The 26,846-nt window shown below is 51.2% G+C and overlaps 2 protein-coding genes across 18 annotated transcripts in view; both read right to left on the bottom strand.

Moving 5' to 3' along the window:
• Positions 1 to 24,494, bottom strand: part of LOC140900627 (patatin-like phospholipase domain-containing protein 6) — a 73,505-nt gene extending 49,011 nt beyond the window's left edge. For 14 of the 16 annotated variants that reach the window (XM_073318147.1, XM_073318156.1, XM_073318150.1 and 11 more), the window contains exon 1: positions 7,499 to 7,568. The gene's annotated coding sequence lies outside the window, so the exon portion shown is untranslated. Of the gene's footprint in view, positions 1 to 7,498; positions 7,569 to 24,333; positions 24,355 to 24,406 lie in introns of those variants that run through there. The other 2 variants (XM_073318148.1, XM_073318149.1) reach the window with 2 other exon arrangements.
• LOC140900630 (mucolipin-1-like) overlaps positions 15,002 to 26,846 on the bottom strand; it is a 34,216-nt gene continuing 22,371 nt past the window's right edge. The window contains exon 13 of one of the 2 annotated variants that reach the window (XM_073318169.1): positions 15,002 to 24,652. In XM_073318169.1, coding sequence (XP_073174270.1) covers positions 24,368 to 24,652 — 285 coding nt within the window. In that variant the 3' untranslated portion in view covers positions 15,002 to 24,367. The remainder of the gene's footprint in view (positions 24,653 to 26,846) is intronic. The other variant, XM_073318170.1, reaches the window with a different exon arrangement.

The raw sequence follows: 26,846 nt of genomic DNA, 5'->3' as shown, positions 1-26,846 counted from the left end.
GATGCCCACTGAGGCATGGGGCAGAAGCAGCCAGATTAATCCAGCTCTTGATTGCCTTTGCACTGCAGCAACAGCCTCTGAAGACTGATCAGCAAGCGAGGCCACGCCCTGATAACAGGGCTGGACAGACAGATGCTCTGTGGAAAGGCCAAACAAAGTGCCCGTGGCTTTCCCCACCCCACCAGCCCAGCCTTCCCTGCCTAGCATCTGCCAAACCCAGCCTAGCCTTTGCCCCTCCTAGCCCACCGCCCATGCCCCCCCCTTTCCCCAACCCCCCAACTTTTCCCACCCAGCACTTGCTTCCCCCAACCCAGCCTTCCCACAACCAACACCCCCTCAACTTCCTATCTGATGCCTGCCACCCTCCTTCCAGCACCTGCTGCTGCCACCGCCCCACCCCCTTCCCCACAAGCCTTCCCTGCCACCCTCAGCCAGCCTTCCCTCCCCCCACCCAGTCAGTCTTCCCCTCTTGCCACCTCACTCTCTCCACCCTGCCCTGCCCCACCCAGCATCCCACCCCCCAACCCACCCTTTCCCACCCAGTGGCTCAGCTAAGCCTTGCAGCTCCCCTCATTAACAGTGTCAGCTACTTCAGAGGACATCTCTGTGCTGGTTGTTACTAGCGTACTTTGGAGCTCATACGCACATAGAGCCCACCATCTATGCAGCATTACCAGCTTCAGTGCTCACAAGTGAGGCCCCCAAAATCATGGGATTACAAAACTGATCAATTTGGGTTCTTTATTCATCCCTCCATGGAGCCGCTGGACCATGCTCCCCAGCCATGAGTGCTAGACACTGATTTCATTGGCTAAGCTAAAGCTGGAATTCTCACAAATTCACATGACTCCAGGAGCTGAGACTTTAACAAATCCACCAGTTCTCCTGAGAGTCAGTGACCTTGGCTGTGCTCAGGGGAGGCTCAGCTCTGTTCCCAGCTGTGCCCTGCTTGGGAGCACTCTGTCACAAGTATGATATTGGGGAGAAAGGAGCACACAAGGGGCATGGCCCATGCCTGAGAGACAGCTGGACACATTTCCATGGGCAGAATCAGGTTTAAAACCTACCAGAGCGTAATAAAGTGGGAATTTTCTGTAATATTTTTAATTAATCCTATGCTTGCCTCAGTTTCCCTCTGTACTTCACACTGTTACCCAATGGGTCCAGAAGAGTTAAAATGCCCAGGGGACAAAGCAGGAGACATGAGGTGCCCGGACTTTCAGAAAGCCTTTGACAAAGAGCCTTTGGTGGGGGTCCTAAGCAAAGTAAGCAGTCACGGGATAAGAGGGAAAGTCCTCTCATGGATCAGTAACTTAAAAGACAAGAAACAAAGGATAGGAATAAATGGTCAATATTCAGAATGGAGAGAGGTAAACAGTGGTGTCCCCCAGGGATCTGTACTGGGGCTAGTGATGTTCAACATATTCATAAATGATCTGGAAAAGGGGGTAAATGGTGATGTGGCAAAAAGTGCAAATGATAGAAACTTAGTCAAGACAGGTAAGTCCAAAGTAGACCGTGAAGAATTACAAAGGAATCTCAGACAACTGGGTGACTGGGCAACAAAATGGCAGATGAAATTCCATGTTGGTAAGTGCAAAGTAATGCTCATTGGAAAACATAATCCCAACGATACATAGAAAATGAGGGGGGTTTATCATATCAATGATGAGCTGTTACTACTCAAGAAAGATCCTGGGGTCACTGTGGATAGTTCTCTGAAAGCATCTGCTCAGTGTGCAGCAGCAGTCAAAAAAGCGAACAGAATGTGAGCAACCATTAGGAAAGGGATAGATAATGAGACAGAAGATGCCATAATGTCTCTATATAAATCCATGGTATGCCCACAAGTTGTATACTATGCACAGATGATTGACCCATCTCAAAAAAGGTATATTAGAGTTGGAAAGGGTACCGAGAAGGGCAAGAAAAATGATGAAGGGGGTAGAACAGCTTCCCGTAGGAGGGGAGATTAAAAAGACTGGGACTTTTCAGCTTGGAAAAATAGACAATGACGGGAGGTCTATAAAATCACGAGTGGTGTGAAAAGAATGAAGAAGGAAATGTTCGTTCTCCACGTCAGAAGAACCAGGGGGTCACCCAATGAAATTTATTGGCAGCGGGTTAAAACTACCTTAAGGAAGTACTTCTTCACACAGTGCACAGACAAGCTGTTGAACTCATTGGCAGGGGATGTTGTGAAGGCCAGAAATACAGCTGGGTTCAAAAAGAATGAGAGAAGTTCCTGGAGGACAGGTCCATCAATGACTATTAGCCAAGATGGTCAGGGATGCAACCCCATGCTCTGGGTGTCCCTAAACCACCGAACGCCAGAACCTGGGACTGGATGATGGGGACGGATCACTCAAAATTGCCTTCTTCTGGTCATTCTCTCTGAAGCGTCTGGCACTGGCCACTGTTGTAGGGGCACTGGCACCATTTTTATAGTGGAGGTGCTCAAAGCCACTGAACAAAACTAAATCACTATATGAGGGAAACCACTTCAAGTCAGAGGGTTCTGCCACACCCCCAGCACTCCTAGTTCCAGCACCTCGGCACTGCTGGAAGACAGGATATGGGCTGGATGGACCTTTGGTCCGACCCTGTATGGCCGTTCTTAAGAGGTGTTGGGTCACGCTGTCTGAAGTTGAATGAATGGGTCATTAAGGACTGGTTGAAACTGACCCATGTCAGTGGAGGATCTGAAAACACAAGGGGAGCCCCAAAAGCCAGGGCAGTCACACCTAGCAACCGAGGAGGAGATTTCCCCCACCTCTCTGCAGGGAAGCAGAACACAGGTCCCCCAGCCAGCAGTTTTATAGCCCCTCAGCCCAAATCAGCTGACCCAGGCCAGCTGTGGCTTTCACGGCAGTGTAGACATACCCCCCCACACCCACCCACCCACTCTCCCCGCCCGCTCCCAGAGCTCAATGCAGAGTCTAACAAGTGCAGAACACCCAGTCTCCTGAACCTGCTGCTGTCTAGGACCACAGGAACTGCCAGGTGGAATCAAAGCCAGGGTCCCTCTTGCCCAGCAGCTGCTGCGAGCCCCACACTGATGGCATCTCTTCAATCATGGCCTGGCGCTGCAGGGTCCAGGTCTTTGTTCACATTAGGGGCTGTGTCCACACACAACACATTAGCTGAGAAGGGCAATGCAAAAAAGAGAATCCAAGTGGAGAGCAGCGACCTGTGAGGAGAACTGCTCAGGGAGTGACCTCACCCCTGCACAGGATGGCAATGCCCGGTGGGAGGCAGTGAGGTGTCAACTTGCTCCTGTGCACAAGGTTTGTGTCTTCGGCTGCAAGCTAGATACAAAGGAGGATGCTCCAGAAGGCCAACAACCTTAGTGAGAGCTGGTGCCGGGCAAAGGAGGGAACTCAACACCCCAATGCAGCAGCCCCCACGCTGGGCAGATCAGCCACAAGACAACTGTGAGATGGACGCTGACTGCACCCCCAGAGGGGCTGACAGCATTGCATGCCGCTGTTCAGACAGAAGGCGGAGTTGGCCACAGACAGGCTTCTGAAGGCAGGAGATCTGCCACCCTCCTTAGCTGGAGTTGGGGGCCCAGGCTGGCATTCCCAGAAGCACTGGTATCCAGCTTGGCATCCATTCTGCCATTTTCTCTTTTCAATTCGTTGCCAAGTACACTTTGCCCTGGTGACTGGCACCAGCAGAACAGGCACTGCCGGATGCTCCCCATCAGGAACCAGCATCTGACCTTACAGCAGGAGCGGGAAATGCAGCTGCAGCAGGGTGTAAAGGCCGGGCTCCTGCTGAGAGCTGCGCAGGGCGTCTGGCATGGGAAGTGCCAGGCATGTCTCTCCCACAGCAAAGGAGGCAGCATGTCCACACCAGCTGTGAGCAGCAGCCCGAATACCCAGGCTCTGCTCTCGCCTGGCCGTCAGTGCGTCCGCATTGCTGCCCATGCACTAGGACACAGGGGGCCAGGCACAGCCAAGCTGGGCTCCTCACACACAGCCGCCCCTAGGTTAGCTCCGCGGGCTGCACGAGTGCCCGTTCCCGAGCACGTTTCCTGGCCCTGGACCCACAGCAGAGCTCAGCAGCAGCACTCTCGTGACGCTGGCATTCAGGCAGCTCGCCGGTATGGTGGGCACCTGTTATTAATACTCGGCCTTTCATCAGAGACGCCACGCCCACCGCAAACCAGTTACTCAGCCCCAGTGCCCCTCCTGGGGGGATGACTGGCCCCATGTGACAGAGGGGAGCAACTCAGCTGAGGTCTCCCGGGAGTCAGTTGGTGCTGCAGAGCCTGTCTCCTGGGCACTGTCAGCTTAGAGGAGGGTTTTCATCGCATCACACACCCGTCGCTCGCCCAGCCCTTGCAGAGTGCAGAACTGGCTGCAACTCTGCCAGACCTGGCCCAAAGCAACACGCTCAAGGGGGAGAGTTAGCAGTGGACACAGGGGAGCAGCCTCTCGACTCTCACCTCTCAGGCTCTGGCCTTCAATCCCCTTCTGCTCCACCATTACTCAGGGTAACAGCTGCACCTCCTAGGCTCAGGGAATCCTGGCCTTTCATGCACACTGCCCCTACAAAGGCAGGTGAAGAGCCAGGCCTTCATTGGAACCATGTAGGTCAAACCAGATGAGACACCGGGAGATGCGGAGCACGATCGCCTGGTGGGCAGGGGGCCAGGACTCCAGGTTTTCATGCTCAGCTCTGCCACCAACTCCCTCTGTGACTCTGGGAGAGTCATTTGTGAAACTGAGGCACAGAGAGGCCAATCTACAAAACACACCTAATACAAATCCAGAGAAGCACGCTTAAAGGGTCAGCTCCCGGGAAGGAGAGGGGAGAGCTGCATTGAGAGGGCCGGGGGTCATCGTTCTCTGTAGCAGAATCACTGGGCACAGCAGGGACTTGGCGCTCTCCTAGACCTACAGGACTCAGACCGGGGGTCATGCTGGCATGTTTGGGAGCTGACGATGATCAGTAGCCACATGGCTCAGAGAAGCACAGAGAGCTCATGGACCAGTTTCCAACTGGCCAGACCACTCCTTCACTCTCAGAGCCACTAGCCAGGCCCACTGTGTCACTAAGGGCTAGAAGGGCAGCACCAATGTCAGCTGCCTGCAAGCTCACAGAGCCAGTGTCCAGCTACAGGCCCGGAGGGCGCTTTGGAGAGTAACAGCCTCACGGATCAACACAGCTCATCCCTCCCAGACACGGTTGGGCTGATGATGAGTCACCCCCATGTTCACTCAAGGATGGATCCCCTCACCCTCTACATGTACCAGCTGGCTCCTCCTGGGATGAGAGGAGCTGTCAATCACACTGCCCTGTGACAGTGAGCACTGGTGCAAGGATGAGGGAACAGAAGTGGTCACCCCTGGAAATCAACTCTCTGGCCTGTGCCCAGCTTAGCAGGGCCCCTATCCTGCTGCCAGAACTCAACAGGAGGCAGACGATGAGTTACTCACTGTTGAGAGTGGGTCACGGAGCCTAGGAAAGAATCCTTGCAGAGGGGGATGTATCAGTGCCCTGGAGCTGTTTGACACTCATACTGAGCTGGGCCTGCAGGCCCCAAGGCGGGGCTTGGGGAGCGTTCTGCTACATGGCTAATAAGAGCAGCAGCCCAGAGAAGATGGGTCATGGGGGAGAGAGAGATGGGTCCATCCTGCGTGGCAGCACACGCCCTATACATGCCATGTGCTGAGCCAATGGCATCTGGGAGCCAGAGACCCCGGACTCCTGCTGCTGTGCCAGAGCCAGGCAGGCGCAGTGCCAGCCACACCAAGTTCCACCATAGCCCAATTCCTGAGCTGCCCCGCCCAGCGCCTCCCCCACCTGCCCAGCGCCACCCGCTCCCCCAGCGCCTCTCTGAAGCACCTAGCACTTGCTCCCCCAGAACCAAGCAGAGCCCACCACCCCCTGTAAGTAGCCTCAGCAGCTACGCAGCGACAACTGGTGACCTATCCCCTCCTGGCTGCCCCCTAGTACTGCCCCAACAAAACTATTCATCACTACTGCCTGCTCTGAGCCAGCCACTCCCAATGTCCCAGGCCACTGCCCAGCAAACACTAGCTGCCAACCAACCCCATCAATGGGCCCACCACCAGACACCCAGCCTCACTGCGCCCAAACCAGCCAGTGACATCAGGAACACAAAACACCAGCTCTCCCAGTAAGCCACGGCCTCATTGCACAAGCAGGCACCCTGGCCTCCCACCCAGAGCCAGTGACCCAGCCCTATGGACCCAGACAAAACATCTGCTTATCACCCCCCACATGCACACACACTACTCAGCCCAATAAGCCCTCCAACCAGACACACTGCTAGCCAGTCAGGCAGTAATAACTCCCACACTGGCCCCCAACAAACTAGTTACATCTACACCCTGCCAGTGACGCATTGTCTCCAACCCTTATTGCTAACCAGTACGCGCGGGGAGTGACATCCTCCCCACACACCTATCCCCGCCAACCCCCCACTATCTGCGACAACACCCTAGGCAACAACATACTCCCGCACACCATCCCTCTACCCCAATACCTAGCACCACACCCCATGAACTGCCCTTCTCCCATGCCCAGACACTCACCCCACGCACTGCCAACCACATACCTACCCCGCCCACCCCCCCACCACAACCCCTCCCCCCACACACACACCCCGCCCTGACCCCACCACAGCCCCTCCCCCGGACACTCACCCTACACATTGCCCCCGCCTGCGCTGCCAGCCACATACCCACCCCACCCCGGCCCCCCCACAGCCCCTCCCGGCCCCCCCACAGCCCCTCCGCTTGCTCATGCACCCACCCTATGCACTGCGCCTGCCTGCGCTGCCAGCCACATACCCACCACAGCCCCTCCCCCCCCACACCCACCGCACCCCGGCCCCACCACAGCCCCTCCCCGCACACCCACACCCTGCCTTGGCCCCACCACAGGCCCTCCTGCACAGCCACTCACCGACCCCACCCTGAGCCCACCACAGCCCCTCCCCCCGCACACACCCACCACAGCCCAGCCACACCCACCCCACCCCCACACACAGCCCCTCCCCAGCCCCACACACCCACCGCGCCCCGGCCCCGCACACAGCCCCTCCCCAGCCCCACACACCCACCGCGCCCCGGCCCCGCACACAGCCCCTCCCCCCCACACACTCCGCCCTGGCCCCACACGCAGCCCCTCCCACACACACCCCACCCTGGCCACACCCCAGCCCCTCCCCTGCCCCCCACACACCCTCCCCTGGCGCCGCACACACCCCCTTCCGCACGACCACTCACCAACCCCACCCTGAGCCCCCCCCCCCACACACACCCCGCCCCGGCCCCCCCACAGCCCCTCCCGCACGGCCACTCACCGACCCCGCACACTTCCCCCGTCCACGCCGCTAGCCCCCCATGGTCCCTTTTCCCACCCCAGGGGTTGCCCCCTGCCCGCGCGTGCAGCCGCCCCCCGCGGGCCCTAGGAGCGGCTCCCTCGGGATCGCGCACTCAGCCCCCGCCCCCGCCCCTACCTCCGCGGCCCCGCCGCAGCCTGCAGCCCGGTGCGACACCAAACGCTGCCCCCGCCCAGCGCCCGCCTTCGGGGGCACGGAGCATGCTCGCCCGAACGGAGCATGCGCAGTACCCGTCCCTGGTGCCGGTGCCCTCTCTCTGCCCTCACTCCCCCGCGCGTTGCCGCCCTCTGGCGGATCAAGCTGCTGTGGGTAGCGGCGGGAGGGGTCCACGTTACTGCTACAGCCAGGAGGCTTAATGCTATGAAATATTGTACAGACACCCCCCCCCAGAGCCCACACCCCCTCCTGTGCCCCAGCCCCCTGCCCCAGGTCAGAGCCTGCACCCCTCACCCAAACTCCCCATAGCCGGTACCCAACCGCTGTCCCAGATCCTGCACCCCGGGCACAGCCACCTTGCCCTTTTGTGGGCCTGGTGCTGAACCTATTTGTGGGCCCCCATGGGGGCTAAGGGGACATGGGGCGGGGGGGGGGGGCCGGGAGCAATGGGAGGTGGGTCATGGCACGGCAGGGACGGCCCCCCTCCACCCAGCCCAGTACAAGGGCACTGTTTACAAACCGACAGCTGCCGGACGGACACTGGCCTGCTGGGCTCTGCGTTGCCACCATGCTTCTTCCCCTTGTGGGTGGGCCCACGCCACACCGTGCTACCCCCTGCCTAGCGCGGCTCGGACCCCCTACGCACAGTGCCACGCTGCCCAGAGACCCCCACAAATGCCTATGCCCGGTGCCCTCCCACAGACCATGATGCCTAGCACACCTCCACCTGCCCAGAACCCCCTCAGAGATCCTCTCACTGCCCAGTGCGCCCCTACCCAAACACCCCCCACAGCCATCCCACAACTGCACAGTGCCATGCACCTTCCCGCCCAGAGTCCCCCCCCAGATCCCCTCACTGCTCAGTGCCCCCCACAGCCCCACCGCCATAACTGCACAATGCCCTGCACAGACCCCCCCCCCCACTTCCCAGTGCCTTGACACACACAGATCTCCCCCACTTCACGGCCCAACACACACAGATCTCCCCACCCCCTCACTGCCCAGCACCCCCCCCCGACCCTTTAGAGACCCTACTCTCCTATGCCCTGACCCCTGTCCACAATAGCTGGCCCTGACGGGAGGTGACTGTGTCTGCCAGGCTGAGCCGGCAGCGCATCCAGGGCTGGTCCTGGGGCAGGATAACTCCAGCCCCTTGGGAGTACTGCAATCAGCCAAGCTGGAGCAGGAGCAGAGCCTGCCTGGGCCAGGCTCCCTCAGGACCCACATGCCTGGCAGGACCCACCTGAGCTCCCCTGCACTGTCCCCTGTGACTGGCTGAGACTGGCCCGGTCTCTGCACCAGTCCCAGGTGGCTCTGCCCCGAGGGAGGCAGGTGGGGCCCCACAGATCCCAGGCAGCGGAGACAGCTCAGAGCTGGAGCAGTGCTAAGAAACATGGCAGATCCTAGGGACCTGACTCCAGAGATCCCACCCAGCCCAGCCACACCCATTGGCACCGGGGCCAGCAGCCCTGCCCAGCCTGCATGGTGGACCCCAGCTGCTGGGTGATGAGCCACCAACAGGCGAGTGAAACCTGCTGGCTGAGAGAGGCTCACACAGCAAGGCCTGTGTGCTGGACTGCCCCAGGCGAGGGGCCAGAACCGGCTGTGTGGATGGGTAAGAGGGGTCTGTAATGGGCAACTTCCCAGAGTGGGCCTGTTGCCACGGCACCATTGTAAACACGGTACTGACCCCAGACCCCTCCCATAGCAAAACTCCCTTGCACCTTTTCTGGACACCACCAAAAAATATAAAAACCTGGTGCTACTTTACTGCTACAGGAGACTTGATGCAGTGAAATAATTTCCCTACGTTTTCCCTCAAACTCTGCGTCACACATTTTGAGTATTTAAAAGAGTCTCTTATAACTAGAAAAGGAGGACTTATGGCACCTTAGAGACTAACCAATTTATTTGAGCATAAACTTTCGTGAGCTACAGCTCACTTCAATGAATTGAGCTGTAGCTCACAAAAGCTTATGCTCAAATAAATTGGTTAGTCTCTAAGGTGTCACAAGTCCTCCTTTTCTTTTCGCGAATACAGACTAACACGGCTGCTACTCTGAAACCTCTCTTATAACTATTCGTCTATGTGAAGTCTCATAAGAGTTCACAAATTTGTCTTATCAGCTGCTGTGATTCCCTGAACTGCGCTCTCTTCCTTGTAATCCATTTTAATTATAGCTTTGCTCCTTTAAAAATGTTATTTCTATTACTCTTATTACTCTTAACACTTCGTCATTTATCTGTATCATCACTGATCAGTGCATGTCATTGTGCTGTTTATTTTTTATTCTAATAGCTTATGCTAATAAAAAAAATTTAAGTAAGTAGTTGTTATTGCATATATCTTGATATGCATATATCTTGCCTGTGAATCCAACCCTTAGTGTCCCATGTTCACATGTCATTGCTTCTGTGTAGAAGCTGATTCACAAATATTTAGTAAGTGTATTATCTTGTGTCATCTTACATCCTTCCCAAGGGCAGAAATCTTCTGCAAAAATGACGGCTTGGGCTCATGAGCAGTGGCTGCAGAACTTTTGGATGCACAAGTCCACATTTCTGCATCTGTGTGCAAAACTCACCAAAATAAAAGCTGCACTGAGAATGGAGAATCAAATATAATTGCACTATGGGGACCTGCAACACCAGATTCTTATTGGTCAATCAAAGGGCTCTCTACAAAACCAAGGTAGAATGGATTTCTTTAATGTAAGTAGTCACAACATATTGTTAAAGATCATTTCATGCTCAATGCCCTGTTAACATCTCTGCAGTCACAGATGATACCTATCAGTGAATGGTGGTGTGACACACACCTAGACCCCTCATGACAAGGGTACAGAGCCATCTTCATTAGTATACAGAATGTAGAACAGAGGCCACTCCCCTAGCCTCATCTGCATGAAAGATAGGGAAAGGAGACATCTCATTAGCATACAGAATGGGGAACAGAGAACGGCACTGAACTCTGGGACCAAAAAAGCAGGGAACAACTGCATCATGGGAGATCTGTGCCCCAAATGTTAATGAACCTATGCCTGCACACACGCAGCTCAGCAGTTATCAGACCAATTCTAGTAAGGAATCCTTGACTGATGTCCAAAATACTGAAGCAGCCCAATTTCGTTGTGAGCTTCCTGAAGGAACATCAGCCATAGCTAGGAGTGATCAGCTCCTCTCGTCTAGCCTAAAGAAAATGCTTGAGTCATCAGTTTACCCATAAACAAATCTAGTGTCCTCCCTTCAATCATTGTATTTTCTCTACAAAAACCACTACTCATACCCCAGTAAGTGTTCTGATGCACAGACCAAACTCTGCCTCAGATACACTGCGATTTCATCTGCTCCTGACAGATCCAAGACCCTGAGCTACCACTGTCATCTGGGACCCCTGATGACTTCAAGCTTCCTGGAGTGGGTGAGATCCCTCCCTCTCTCTCTGTTTCCTTTTCTACCTCAGGTATTAACCTTTAATAATGTAACTGTTATTTTGTTTAGCCCTCCTTGAGTAGTTATCACTATGATTCAATAAATAACTTTTAAGCTGGTTGACACTCTCTCTCTCTCAGCTTTACTCTTGTGTTTGTATCTTCACCATTTAACTCTGCAGCAATGCTTCTTTCACCTAAGCTACAGATCCCTGTAGCACCCAAAAATACTGTGGGGTTTGCTCATCAAGTGGGTTACTGGCAGTACAATTGTGACGTGAAAGTGGGATAGGGACGTGTTAAACCTATGGCATATGGGGAGGGGGGTGAAAGTGCTGCTCGACCCAGCCTCTTGAGACCGGGCCCGGGCAGATAAGGGGTTCAGCTTGAGAATGCTGCTTCAGTCAGTCCATTGACTACAGCGGCATATAAGGGGATCAGCTGGAGGGTGCTGACTGACCCAGTCCACTCAGACTTGCTCTGCTAGAGAGAGAGAGAGAGAGAGAGAGAGAGAGTGAGTGTGATGATTCCCTATTTCCACTTAAGTAACTGTTTTCTCTTGTACACAATTCTCAGGGAAATCTTTTTAGGAAAAAATTGCAAATGTTTTGGCATATCTAAGGAGCAGCCCATATCCTGAAGGAATCAATAAAGCAAGCAGACTGAACCTGCATCGATTTGCTGTCAACTTTTTTTTGGAAGGCAAGGAATACTTTTTTCAGATAATACTGACACATTACACTGGAAACTTCAGACTGTAAATGATGGTCCTGGTGTCCCAACACTGGGATTATTTGGAGTGTTAACCTTACCTTCAATGGGACCGGCCTCTCGAGTTTTATTCAAATATTCCAGAAAATCTCCTCTGTTATCTATGCGGATGGTGCAACAAACACATTGTGCAGTTACACGAGAAATGAGTATCATTTTATCAAAAAGCCCTATGACTTTGCTTCATTTCTTAAGTATGTTATCCATTCTGCTGCACGCACCAACAACAATCACTATATATTTACTAAGCAATCATTTATAATTAAAAAAACAAAACAGAACAGCTAGTTCTAACCACACAGTGAAATTCCTCCCTTGTACTCAAAGCATTACGAACCATAGTGTATATAGATGTCTTTAATATGCATATGCCTTATAATTAATGAATGGCTTTGCGAATAGCTGATCATAGCTTAAGTGCAACACTTGATTTCATCATCATGTCTCCCTCAGTGGCGGATTAGTCACTGTGACTACAGAGCCCAGGCTGAGGGGCCAAGGTCAAGGGGGGGCCCCCAGCTTCCACCCAGTGAGTGGGGCAAGGGAGGGCCTCCCACATCGCCCCCACCCCAGCCCTGGCAGAAGCCATGGGGTAGCAGGGGAAGCCCCGATGCCCAACCCCTTCTCCAGCAGAAGTGCCAGGTGGGGCAGGATAATCCACAGCACCCCACTCCTGGTCCCGTAAAGAAGCGCAGCACCTGAATCCCCGCTGGAGCCCTGGGACTGGAGGAGCCCTCACTCCCTGGTACAACCCCGGGGTCATGACACAGAGACAGAGCTTCTCCGGTCCTGGGGCTATGTGGGAGAGGCTGGTGGTTAGGAAATGAGCAAAGGAGTTGTGGGGGAGGCGGAATGGTGGGGAGCCTAGGTGGAATATGGCTGAGATCCTGGGGAAGAGGCTGAAAGGGATAGGGCCATGGGTGGTGCAGGAAGTGGACAAGGTGGGTAGGGTCCCAGCAATTGCTCTGGCCCATGGCCCTGAGAAACCTTGATCATCCTCCATGCTCTATCTTCTATAATCAACAGAGGGGACATTGTTCCATTCGGCAAAAGGAAGAAAAGGTTGTCGTCGTGCAGACCATGAAAGAAGCCCTGCAACTCTTCGAAATGTATCATGGCAGTGCATTGGGTGGACATCTAGGAATATTCTGACATCAAAATACTATTGGCCAGGGATGACAAAAGATCTTGCCAATTGGGTATGTAAATTAATGAAACTAAATCCTGAAGAATGCTATTTACAATTGAAATACAAGTTCTAAATGTATAAAAAATATAAAAATATATTTGGTGTGCAAATGTGAACGTTGTTCTTGTGCAATACTATTTCCATAACGAAATGTTCATGTCATCATATTGTTCCATCCAAAATAGGTTGCACCATGTTTGACTTCTCAGAAAGAGGGAAAGAAATTAAATCTGGATACCACCTTGAAAAGCACAAAGGTGAATTTTGGAATCAGACATTATCGTTTATCATTATTCACGGTTGTTTGGGCTATACAACGAGGCCTTGATTTGGAAACGAGCGCAATGAATACAAGTGCCACAGCATAGTGCAGCAATTACCTCTAATGCCCTTTGCACTGGAGTACTTGTGGCACCTTAGAGACTAACCAATTTATTTGAGCATGAGCTTTCGTGAGCTACAGCTCACTTCATCGGATGCATACCGTGGAAACTGCAGCAGACTTTATATACACACAGAGATCATAGAACAATACCTCCTCCCACCCCACTGTCCTGCTGGTAATAGCTTATCTAAAGTGATCATCAAGTTGGGCCATTTCCAGCACAAATCCAGGTTTTCTCACCCTCCATCCCCCCCCCCCCCCCCCCAAACTCACTCTCCTGCTGGTAATAGCTCATCCAAAGTGACCACTCTCCCTACAATGTGCATGGTAATCAAGGTGGGCCATGTCCAGCACAAATCCAGGCTCTCTCACCCCCCCCTCATCTTCCCCCCCCCCCCCCGGGACACACACACACAAACTCACTCTCCTGCTGGCAATAGCTCATCCAAACTGACCACTCTCCAAGTTTAAATCCAAGTTTAACCAGAATGTCTGGGGGGGGGGGGGTAGGAAAAAACAAGGGGAAATAGGCTACCTTGCAGAATGACTTAGCCACTCCCAGTCTCTATTTAAGCCTAAATTAATAGTATCCAATTTGCAAATGAATTCCAATTCAGCAGTTTCTCGCTGGAGTCTGGTTTTGAAGTTTTTTTGTTTTAAGATAGCGACCTTCATGTCTGTGATTGCGTGACCAGAGAGATTGAAGTGTTCTCCGACTGGTTTATGAATGTTCTAATTCTTGACATCTGATTTGTGTCCATTTATTCTTTTACGTAGAGACTGTCCAATTTGACCAATGTAAATGGCAGAGGGGCATTGCTGGCACATGATGGCATATATCACATTGGTGGATGTGCAGGTGAACGAGCCTCTGATAGTGTGGCTGATGTTATTAGGCCCTGTGATTGTGTCCCCTGAATAGATATGTGGGCACAGTTGGCAACGGGCTTTGTTGCAAGGATAAGTTCCTGGGTTAGTGGTTCTGTTGTGTGGTATGTGGTTGTTGGTGAGTCTTTGCTTCAGGTTGTGGGGCTGTCTGTAGGCAAGGACTGGCCTGTCTCCCAAGATTTGTGAGAGTGTTGGGTCATCCTTTAGGATAGGTTGTAGATCCTTAATAATGCGTTGGAGGGGTTTTAGTTGGGGGCTGAAGGTGATGGCTAGTGGCGTTCTGTTATTTTCTTTGTTAGGCCTGTCCTGTAGTAGCTAACTTCTGGGAACTCTTCTGGCTCTATCAATCTGTTTCTTCACTTCCGCAGGTGGGTATTGTAGTTGTAAGAAAGCTTGACAGAGATCTTGCAGGTGTTTGTCTCTGTCTGAGGGGTTAGAGCAAATGCGGTTGTATCGCAAGGCTTGGCTGTAGACGACATTGTTTTATGATCTCTGTGTGTATATAAAGTCTGCTGCAGTTTCCACGGTATGCATCCGATGAAGTGAGCTGTAGCTCACGAAAGCTCATGCTCAAATAAATTGGTTAGTCTCTAAGGTGCCACAAGTACTCCTTTTCCTTTTTAGGAATATTAGAGTACTAATGGCACATAGAGTGTGCTATGCCAGAAGATGCAATTCACTAAAAAAAAAATCTTCAAAAGCAATGTGTTATGCTAGAGGTCTTTATACATAATTCAAAAAGGTATAATACTTAATGAAAATCTGTTTCAGTGAAGACCGTACTTTTTTTTTTTTTAAACAAACAAATCAATAAGCATTTGTTCGAGCATTGCGGAAGATGGTTGATGACAATGGGAGTAATTGGGATGAATTACCTGAGCCCACTGTGTTTTCTTTGCGAACTAAAAGTACATGCCACAACAAAAATGTCACCCTTTCGACTAATGTTTTGTGATGACCCAGTGTTTCCAGAAGAAGTCTCAGAGAATTACACATAATAAGCATGTTATTACCGGCACCTTTCATGTACACATGGCATTCAGTGTGTCTTCATTTTACAAATACAACCCCTTCTCCATTTGTTTACAAAGATCCCAGATATGAATACATTTGGGGAAGATTTCTGCAAAGAGTACAGCATAAATATGAAATTGAGACATGATGCTGACAGTGCACTGGCTCTAAGTAACATTTCCAAAGCACAAGAACAACAGACATTATGCTAAAAGAAAGACTTCTAAATATGGGGAAATATCCTTTCATGTTGGGGACGGTGTTCATAGAATCATAGAATAGAATATCAGGGTTGGAAGGGACCTCAGGAGGTCATCTAATCCAACACCATGCTCAAAGCAGGACCAATACCCAACTAAATCATCCCAGCCAGGGCTTTGTCAAGCCTGACCTTAAAAACTTCTAAGGAAGGAGATTCCACCACCTCTCTAGGTAACACATTCCAGTGTTTCACCACCCTCCTAGTGAAAAAGTTTTTCCTAATATCCAGCCTTAAACCTTCCCCACTGCAACTTGAGACCATTACTCCTTGTTCTGTCATCTGCTACCACTGAGAGCAGTCTAGATCCATCCTCTTTGGAACTCCCTTTCAGGTAGTTGAAAGCAGCTATCAAATCCCCCCTCATTCTTCTCCTCTGCAGACTAAACAATCCCAGTTCCCTCAGCCTCTCCTCATAAGTCATGTGTTCCAGTCCCCCAACCATTTTTGTTGCCTTCTGCTGGACACTTTCCAATTTTTTCACATTCTTCTTGTAGTGTGGGGCACAAATCTGGACACAGTACTCCAGATGAGGCCTCACCAATGTCGAATAGAGGGGAACGATCACGTCCTTCGATCTGCTGGCAAGAGCCCTACTTATACATCCCAAAATGCCATTGGCCTTCTTGGCAACAGCAGCACACTGTTGACTCGTATCCAGCTTCTTGTCCACTGTAACCCCTAGGTCCTTTTCTGAAGAACTGCTGCCTAGCCGTTCGGTCCCTTGTCTCTTGCAGTGCATGGGATTCTTCCATCCTAAGTGCAGGACTCTGCACTTGTCCTTGTTGAACCTCATCAAATTTCTTTTGGCCCAATCCTCTAATTTGTCTAGGCCCCTCTGTATCCTATCCCTACCCTCCAGCGTATCTACCTCTCCTCCCAGTTTAGTGTCATCTGCAAACTTGCTGAGGGTGCAATCCACACCATCCTCCAGATCATTAATGAAGATATTGAACAAAACCGGACACAGGACCGACCACTTGATACCGGCTGCCAACTAGACATGAAGCCATTGATCACTACCCGTTGAGCCCGACAATCTAGCCAGCAAAGCAAATCAGGTGATACATGGTGTAAGAGTGAGACAATAATATAAAAGCTAGGGGGATAGCTCAGTGGTTTGAGCATTAGCCTGCTAAACCCAGGGTTGTGAGTTCAATTCGTAAGGGGGCCATTTAGGGATCTGGGGAAAAAATTGGGAATTGGTCCTGCTTTGAGCAGGGGGTGGGACTAGATGACCTCCTGAGGCCCCTTCCAACCTTGATATTCTATGATTCTACCTTACACATATACACACACGAGCAGTAAGTCACTGCAATAATTAATTAAATAGAGTGGATTTGTATTTATGTCTAGAAACCAGGGGGTGGGGGAAGAAAAGCTCATTTATGCAATCTGCTAATGTACTCTAAAAATTTCAGATACTTCATCAAAACTATTAACTAGCAAATCCTCATCTGACTGGAAGAGTAAAATTGTTCAGCATACCAGACAAAGTGATGGCCACAACTGCGGACCACTCAGATTAAAGGTATTGAATACCAAATTGCCATAACCATTTGTTATTTATGTGTAATTATCTGGGTTGAAAGTAAACGCCGGAGATTACACTGCACTGCACCGGTGTCCTTGCCAAGGTGTGTGGGCTGGGCTCGTGGCCCCCAGAAGGGGTGGGGTCTCTGGCAGAAGGTGTGGGGGCCAGATTCCCCCCACCAGCCCTTCCTGACAGCTGCGGCGGCGGCTAGGAGCACCAGGCCCTTGTAAGTCGCCGGAACCCAGGGCAGCCCCCTTTGCTCCCCCACTGTCAGCGGCCCTGCTGATAGCATCCAAAAGTGCTGCCAGACCCTATGGCAGGGCCATTGATGCAGGGGGAGGTAAAGGGGGCAGACACATTAAAGCATAAAGCGCTGCCACAGCAGCACTGTAACATCAGCTGTGTACGGGCTGGACCGGTGGCCAGTTCTTACCGGTATGCTGGACCAGCCCACTTTCATCTCTGGTAATTATGATGTTTTTTTCCTAAATAGAAGCGTTGTTAGTTTGCAGAAATGTATTTGCAGCAGAAAGACATCGGTACGGTAGAAACACCACAAGAGGCTAATACGATGTTTAGAAGACAAACAGCAATTATTCTAATGAAGAAGTCAGGTAATAACTTTCTCCCATGTACTATGGACTCATAAGGTGCATGTGAAAATAACAGGAAGAGTGGAATTATGTTACGTAGCAGACTTCTCTTAATACCCCTAAAGTGGGACATCTCACAGGTTTGGTTCTGTAATGGTGACTATATATCAAAAATATCTTTAAGCACCAAAAAATTAGAATGGGGTGAATGGTTGCTATTGATAGACCAGTTAAATGAAATATGTATTTTTATATACAGCTACAGTAAAAATTTGAGAAAATATGACTCACAAAAGCAAAAAATGTTCAAACCAGTGACTGGATTAAAATATTGACATTAAGTAATAAATAAAAATGTACATTTTGAGTGGTCATAACAATCAACATTTCATAGCGCTATATTGATTTTTCAGAAAGCCGCATCCCTCCTAATTCGCCATTCGGGTATCACCATGAGCACTTGTCTGTGCTCTGTACCCCCAAGTCTCTCCTCCCTTTTCACATACTCGCCCACAAAATGAAACAGCACCCCTCAATCATCAAATAAATCAATTGCACATTAGCAAGGAAGAAGCAAATAGTGAGTGTTTTCAGCCGAAAGCCACACCCCTCCTAATTCGCAACCATCCCTGGACTGGTGACAGGTGCATGGGCAGCCAAGTCATTGCAAATAAGCAAGGAAGAAGCCAATGAAAAAATCAAAAGGGCCACTCTGGTATCACCTGGGGCTCATGTCTGTGCTCTGTACCCCCAAGCAAGGAATAAGCAAATCATGAGTGTTTTCAACCCAAAACCCCACCCCTCCTAATTTGCAACCCCTGGACCAGGCAGTAGCAGGTCCTGAGCAGTAGCCAAGAACATGTCCAAAAAAATTCCTACAGGAACTCTTTAAGAAAAACATCCAACCTTGATTTAACAACTGCCAGTGATGGAGACTCCGCCACAACCCTTGGTAAGTTGTTCCAATGATTAATTACTGTCACTGTAAAAAAAATTACTTTATAAGCTGCCTGAATTTAACTTCAATTTCCAGCCATTTTAGCATGGTATACCTTTGTTTGCTAGGCTTAAGAGCTCCTTATTAAATAGTTGTTCCCTATGTAGGTACTTTAGACTGGAATCAAATCACCCCTTATTGATCTGTTAAGATTGAGCTCCTTGAGTCTATCAGTAGCATGTTCTCGAATCCTTTAATCATTCTCATGGTTCTTCTCCTCCCTTCTCCAATTTATCAGCATCCTTCTTAAACTGTAGACACCACAACTGGACACACAATTCCAGTGCCATATCCTGCCTACTCCTACTTAAAAAGGTCCCTATTTATGCATCTCAGGATTACAGTAGTCCTTTTGGCCAGAGTAGCACACATGGAGCTCATATTCAGCTGATTATCCGCTGACCCGCAACTCTTCTTTAGTTACTACCATGAAAGTAAGAGGCCCTCAGGCTGTAGATGTTACTTTGTTGCCAAGGAGGTGTCTTGTCTGGAGCTGCTTTGGCCCCATGGCTTCCTCCATAAATGGGTCATGATCTGCCCCCAGAGACAGGACCCTCAACAAACCCTCAAGCTTCCACTCACCTAAGCTGACATGCTCAGGGACAGGGGACCTTATCAGACAAGCTTTGTGGGATCCAGAAGTTGATATTTTTAAAATAGGCTCTTATTGTTTGAGGGACACAAACAAAAGTCGCTTTGGTGACAGATGCTTTTTTCATGCCTCAGACACAGCCTGCACTGGGTGCAAGTCATAGGTGATCATGTGCTGGGTTGCACAGGGCAGTTTACTGTAGTTAGACAGTGATGAAGGCTGCCTGTAAACATCTCCTAGACAGCAGATCCTTTGTTACTGCCATTGGCCTCTGCACAGCGCTTCAGGGCACCACAGAACTTACGTAGCTACACCCACGTTTTTATATTATGTAAGGGGAGGGGAAGAGGAAGAAAAGGGAAAAGTGCTATAGGTTAAAAAACAGACACACCGAAGTTGGTGCAGTTTGCCCTTAAGAAGCAAGGCAGCTGCACACACCCACCAGAGAACACAGCCACTTCTCCAAGATTGCCTTTATCAACTGCCAGTGACAATCCCACCACACTATTTACACCAATCCCACAGCCTTAGTGCTGCCCACTGCCACGAACAGAAGTGCAAGGGCTGCTTTAGCTTTCACAGCCCAATCCAAACAAACAAAAGTGAGAGAGGTCCATGGGCAACTGCAACCTCGGCACACCTGAAGGCTTCAGCCACTGGGTGCAGCTGGTGTAGGAGTCGCATTACAATAGCGGCCAAATAGCCCTCTCTGGCTCTAGGGCATAGTCTGCTGGCAGCTCTACAGCCCCCAGCTGCCTGCTCAGACTGTGCGTGCCCGTGACACAGGCGGCATTCCGGTCCCACATCACCAGGAAAGCAGGTGAAAGGTCAATGGTAGGTGACACTCCAAGCAACAGGTGCATGGAGCTTCATATAGTTTGTAGTGATGTACTAATGAAAAGGTCCATTCCCAGCCCAGTGTGGCCTCCTCCCTCGCCACACACACCCACCCGCCTTCAAAAATCATCAGTCTGTCCCCCCACATCAAGAGGGCTCTGACTTAGGGTTTTTCCACAAACATGCTGGTCTCTGAGCCTTTAGGCTTTTTCTCCACAACCAGGAAGGCTAGAAACTTTCTTTAAAACAAAAGCTGAGAGTCCCCTGACAGCACATGATGCAGGGAGTTTCAAGGGGGGGTTAGGGGGGAGAATGTCACACCCAATATTGCAAGGCTTCCGCAAAAGTCACAATTCAGCAGCACTGATAACCCCTAGAGGAAAGGGCTGCATGAGCAGACAGAGGCAGGCAGCAGCCAGGATCATTTTCCGTAGCTGGATCACTGAAAGATGCCTCCTTTTCCCCAGCACCAACTCATCAGAGCCAAGACGCTTGTAATAAGCTCCTCACCCCAGCAGCAATGCAGACAGAGTGACAGCCCCTGTGCCTGGGGAGTGTAGGGCAGATACTTGTGGCAACGGTTGGTCCCCAGCACAGCAGTCCTGGCACCAGAGCAGGGCTATTACAGATGCATCCTGTACAGTCTGGAACACAGACCCAGGCTCAGCTGCTGGCACTATTAGCAGGGCCACGTGCTAGCCACACAGAGTGGGGTGAAGGGGTTTGGCACATGAGCCCATTGCACTGAGAGGGACAGACAGCAACGTGGAGCTACTGAGAGGGCTGAATGCAAGGGGCTTGTTAGAAGAGACAGGGCCCCCTTCCTCCCTTGACAGCAGTGGCCCATGCAGACAGACAGCAGAGGGACAGCACAAGCTGCAGGAGGCCAGTCGTCAGTGGAGTTTTCCAAGAGGGAGAGGGGACACTAATAATGCTGAGCTGCCGCCGTGCCAGCTTCCAGAGGGGAACAGCTGCTTGTGTTATGAAACATGCCCTTGACCCATCCTGTCCAACAGCCCACGAGACAACACACCCAGAGCAACATCAACAGCCCCTTCAGCCAGCTCCAGCAGCACAGGCCTCTGCCAGCCACAGAGGAGACAGATCATGGGAGCAGTCACTAGGGTCTAGGCCAGCTGTGCACCAAGCCCTTCAGCAGGGGGAAAAGACACTACAGTGGAAGGGCCAGCGGAGCTGTTCAAAAGTGCTCTTGTCAGCTTAACTCTGCTCTCAACAGAGCAGCAATGGTCAGAGCATGCACATGGGAAAGGAGCCCCAGACTTGAGAACCTCTTACCGTGCAGCCTGGATCTAGCGCCCATGGTCCAGAGCACGGGGTTTTCACAGAGCTGCTGCGGTCCTGGGACACAGGAGTTGAGCACAGGTGGCAACGCTCCAAGCCAAACAAAACATGTACAAGCCACTCAGCCTCCTGCCAGTCAATAGGAAGAGCGCCACACATTAAGCAAGGGGGGAGGAATTCACTTGAGATGATGCACCAATGGCACTGCTGGGAGAAGCCATCAGGCAGGGGGGCCTCTAGGAACCCAGCTGCCTGCTGCAGTGTGCACTGACCAGGGTTTGGGCAACAATCTGATTGAAGCGCAATTCATTGAGAGCCGCAGTCTGAACTAGCATCACCAGGGCTGGCTCACAGCCACACTCATCTTCATGGGGATTCATCTCAGTGGCATTCAGCAGCCCAAGGACCTGCCCGAATCTGGATCTCCCTCAACAGATGAGCAGGTACTACTGACATCACCAGTACTGACAGCCCTGGCCAGGGAGAGGGGCTGCAGGCAAGCTCCAAAGCTGGTTATGCTGACCCCAAAACCGCAAAGTGAACACTCTCCAAAGCCCAAAGAGGTGCCAGCTTCCTGAGTTGGGGGCTCTGCCAGAGGAAGATTTAAATGCTCCTCATGCTGCTGCCAGCCCGCAGCCCTGACCCTGCTGGAGACCCTTTCCTGCAGAGTTCCAGGCTGTAAGTGAATTCAGAGTGGACAGGCTTGTGATTTCACAGGAGGTGGAGGCAGGATGCTGCCAAGTCTGTCCACAGCTGCTGCCAATTTGTCCACACCCCCTGTTTCACAGGGACTCCACCTGGGCTCCAGAACGCCCAGCCCTGGGGGCCTTCCCAGTCTGCATAGGACACAAGCTCTATTTGGTGTTGGGAGTGGAGGGCAGCCCATAGCTCATTCTCCACACAGTGGGTCAGTGAATGCCCAGTGCACAAGGCTTTCTTCACCGATAACAGGCAGCCAGGGCCTGGGGCTCAATGCTGCAAGGTAGATGGGGAGCCTAAGGAGATCTGGTCCCTGTGCCCAGTTATAGATTATGGGGGCTCCCGCTGGGTACCAGAGACACAATCTTCCCCCACCGTGCTTTTAGCTACATGGCCTTAAAGGAACAGAGGCTGCTTAAAACCATTAAAGGCATGTCTACATTGCCCCCCTCTCTCAGGAGCATGTAGCCCCCTTCACATGGCTATAAATAGTGTTGACCATGAGGTGTGGCTTGGGTGGGTAAAGATACTTGTACTGAGTTCATACCCAACACAGCTTTACTTGCCCAAGCTGTGCCTCCCTGTCTACACTGCTATTTTTAGCAGGGTAGTGCCCTGCAGCTGGTGCCCTTCCTCCACTACAGGAAATGTTTCCAGCTGCAGAGAAAGGCTCTGCCTCCCCCATCACAAGCCTTTCACCGATGTGTAGATACACCCAGTGTAGACACAGCCCACTTTTCACTGTAGCATGTAACTATGTGCGCATCACACAACACTCCTTCAGATCGCGCCTTTCCATCTGCCTGTTTTTGTACCTGCAGCTGTTAGGAGTCCACTCCAGAGAATGGGTGGGGAAGGGGAGGTCTCCTGGTCCACTTTCCTTTGTTTGCCAGCCCTCTGGGGAGGCGCAGTTACACTGCCTGGCTCAGGTGCTCACCAGTAACAGCACAAACCAGAGTGCAGAGGCTGTGTGCAGGGGAGGCAGGTTCTGCTGCCATCGCTTGCTCATGGGGATGCTAGAGACCCTGGCAATGCGAGAGGAATTTAGAACAACCAGCAGGCCCTGGACCTGGAGGATTCAGAGTTATTCCCTGGAGTTAGAGTTAGGCCTAGGGGAAAGGATCTGACTGGTCTTGGTCCACAGAGGCTAGCCAGCAGCCACTCTCAGCGCACACACTAGTGCCCGGCTGCAAACAACGCACAGGACAGGCTGGCGTCTTCACTGCAGCGATTCCTAAAAACACATGGTTTTCATAGAATCATAGAATATCAGGGTTGGAAGGGACCCCAGAAGGTCATCTAGTCCAACCCCCTGCTCGAAGCAGGACCAATTACCAGTTAAATCATCCCAGCCAGGGCTTTGTCAAGCCTGACCTTAAAAACCTCTAAGGAAGGAGATTCTACCACCTCCCTAGGTAACACATTCCAGTGTTTCACCACCCTCTTAGTGAGAAAGTTTTTCCTAATATCCAATCTAAACCTCCCCCACTGCAAGTATTAAAACGGCAAGGTGACTGGAAAAGGGCCCTGGGGCTATGCTGCTGCTGGCATGGAAAGAACCTGTCCTTTCCCACAGGGTTTTCCAGTAGGAACAGGGGAGAGCAGACTGTTTCTAAAAGTAACAAATGTAGACAAAAAAATAAAGGCCCCAAAGGCTTTTTTAAACATCTTGAGGCAGCAGGAAGGGCCCCGTCATTCCCTCCCCTCCCTGGCACTGCGTGTTGCGGGAGGGGGAGGCAGCTTGAAAACATTTTAAAAAACACCTTCAAAACTAAAGCCAACCTATCAAGAGTCCAGCAGACAGCACCCAGCACAGCGTAACTCAGTGATGCCCTCAGCGGGGCATCTCTGCAGCAGTCAGAGAAGAGAGCCGAGACTGGAAAAAGCAAGATGCAGAATGACAGAGTACCCAGGACACAGGCTCTGGGGATGGGACCAGTTCCCAACTGGGAGAGGGGGGTGTTAAGAGCAGAAACAAGGTCTGGAGAGTAGCATCTTTCCCAAACTCTCCTAGCCCCCTGCAACGCTGGGCTTTCCCTGCCTAAGGGAGGAAGGGCTCCATCAGGGGAACTCCTTCTGCTACATAAACTCAGCAGTCTCTGCTGGGCCCCAGGCTGGGAGGAAAAGGGGAGGATGCTGCTGAGGGTTAGCACTGCCATGGCAGTGACAAAGGGAGTCCCTCAGCCCTTTTCCTCCCCGCTTCGCCCCCCCCAGGATCACACAGCCTGGTAAAAGCCAGAAGGTAAATAAAGGTGCTACATAAAAGCTGTGGCCCAAGGTTCCAGCCCACGTGGCCAGCACGTACTGAGCCAAGCCAGTGTTATAGGCTAAGGGCTGACTCAGCAGATCCAGGGTTCATCTTGGTGGACAGAGCTCACCCACGTCTCTGCTTGGGGGCCACATAGCCCCACTCCTGCTACCGGTCCTTGAAGTCCAGCCAGGGAGGCAGCTGCCATTGGGTGCGGTCGCAGGGCTGGGATTGTCCCTATGACCAATGCCCTCCATGCAGTTCCATGTACAGGCTCAGTTCCCCAGCAGTACAGCAGGGTGACAGGTACGCAGATCAGGCTCTCCCGCAGCTGCATTGTCAATTCACCACCAGCGTGTTGTCCTGCAGTGGAGCCCTGCAGGGTGAGCAGAGGAAACAGAGTGGTATAGCCCCAGCTAGATGCTGGCCTCTGGCACACGCACCACTAGGCACTCTTGAGGACAGGGGGAATCCAGCCCCAGAGCAGAGCCAGCTGTGAGGCTGCCATGCAGTTCAGTGGAGCTCAGGCTGCACGAGGACTGGCCTGCACCATAAAGAAACAGTTGCAACACCTGGAAGCATCATGTCCCTCCCACCAGCCTGTTGCCAGCTGCACAGCTCAAGCAGGAGCTGATCTGCACAGCGCGTTGCACTGAGGACTTCCCTACACAGTGATGCCTGCTGCAGAGAAAGGGCCGGGCCAGGAGGTTCTTGAGCAGGTTGCTAGTTACTGACCTGGCTGCTGTTTAGCCTGATGTTTGAGGCCCTTTTATACCCAGACAGAACAATCTGTCCAGATGTCCCTTTCCACCCCAAGTCCTAGGGACCAGCTGGGGAAGGACTCAAGAACTGCCTCCCATCTCTAGGCTGTAAGTATGCTCCTGCCAGTAGTTTGATATGGAGCTCATGAAAGCGAAGGACTAATACATTTGTTAAGGTTACAGGCTTCCTGGTGCCCCACAGTCCTTATAGCCCCCGGCTATCCCAGCCCTGCCAGTTCCCCTCAGTCCCAACCAGCCCCTTGCTATCCCAATCTTATGCTCCCACTTCTGCCAGTGGGCTTCAGTCCCAACCTGCAGTCCCCTGCTATCAAAGGAGAGGTCAGTGAGGAGACAAAAGAACATAAGAACAGCCATACTGGCTCAGACCACTGATCCATCTAGCTCAGCATCTTGTCTTGGACAGTGGCCAGTACCAGAGCCCAAGGGGGAAGTGTACAGAATGGGACAGTTGGAGTGATCTACTCAGTCTTCCCCTCTTGGTTTCTAGCAGTCAGAGGTTTAGGATTGCCCCAAGCATGGGTTCTATCCCTGACCATCTTGGCTAATAGTCATTGATGGATCTATCCTCCACAAACTCATCTAGTTCTTTTTTGAATCCAGTTATACTTTTGGTCATCACAGCATCCCATGGCAATGAGTTCTAAAGGTTAATTGTGTTATGTGAGAAAAAAGTATACTCACTCTTGTTCATGCTAAACCTGCTGCCTATTAATTTCATTGGATGACCCCTGGTTTTTGTATTGTGGGAAAGTGTAAATAATATTTCCCTATTCACTTTTTCCACACCATTCATGGTTTTATAAATCTTTATCATATCTCCCCGTAATCATCTCTTTTATAAACTGAATAACCCTAATCTTTCTAGACTCTCCTTGCACGCAAGCCATTCCATAGCCTTCATCATCTCTCTTGCCCTTCTCTGAACCTTTTCCAGTTCCACTATACCCTTTTTCAGATCAGGCAACCAGAACTGGACACAGTATTCAAGGTGTGGGCACACTTTGGATTTATATAGTTGATTATGATATTTTTGGTCTTATTTTCTATTCCTTTCCTAATAATTCCTAACATTGTTAGCACTTTTGCCTGCTGCTGTGCATTGAGCAGAAGTTTTCAGACCTATCCATGGTTCTCTCTTTCTTGAGTGGTAACAACTAATTTAGAACCCATCATTATACAGATGTAGTTGGGATTATTTTTTCCAGCATATTACTTTAGATTTATCTATCTTGAATAATGTTGCATCATCTGCAAACTTTGCCACTTCACTGTTCAATGTCTTTCCCAGATCGTTAATGAATATGTTGACCACCACAGGTCCCAGTACAGATCCTTGGGGGACCCTGTTTAACTCTCTCCATTTTGAAAACAGACCATTTATTCCCACACTTGGCTTCCTATCGTCTAACCAGTGACTGATCCATGAGGGTGCCTACCTGTTATCCCGTAGCAACTTAGTCCCTTAAGAGCCATTGGTGGGACCTTGTCAAACTTTCTGAAAATCCAAGTACACTATCCACTGGCTTGCCTTTACTCACATGCTTGCTGACCCCTCATAATCACGCCTCACTATTTACAAACGCCATGTTGGCGCTCTCTCAACACATCATGTTTCTGTGTCTCAGATAATTCTGTTCTTTACCACGGTTTCTACCAACTTGCCCAGTGCTGAAGTTAAGCTCCAGAAGTGATCCTGGCCAGTAAACCTTTTTCAGAAATTGGCGTTACATTAGCTACCTTCCAATCATCTGGTACAGAGGCTTCTTTCAGTGATAGATTACATATCAC

Source organism: Lepidochelys kempii, chromosome 20, assembly GCF_965140265.1.
Source record: "Lepidochelys kempii isolate rLepKem1 chromosome 20, rLepKem1.hap2, whole genome shotgun sequence".
NCBI lineage: Eukaryota > Metazoa > Chordata > Testudines > Cheloniidae > Lepidochelys > Lepidochelys kempii.
The sequence above is the reverse complement of the archived record's forward strand: the minus strand, read 5'-3'. Positions and strand labels throughout refer to the sequence as shown.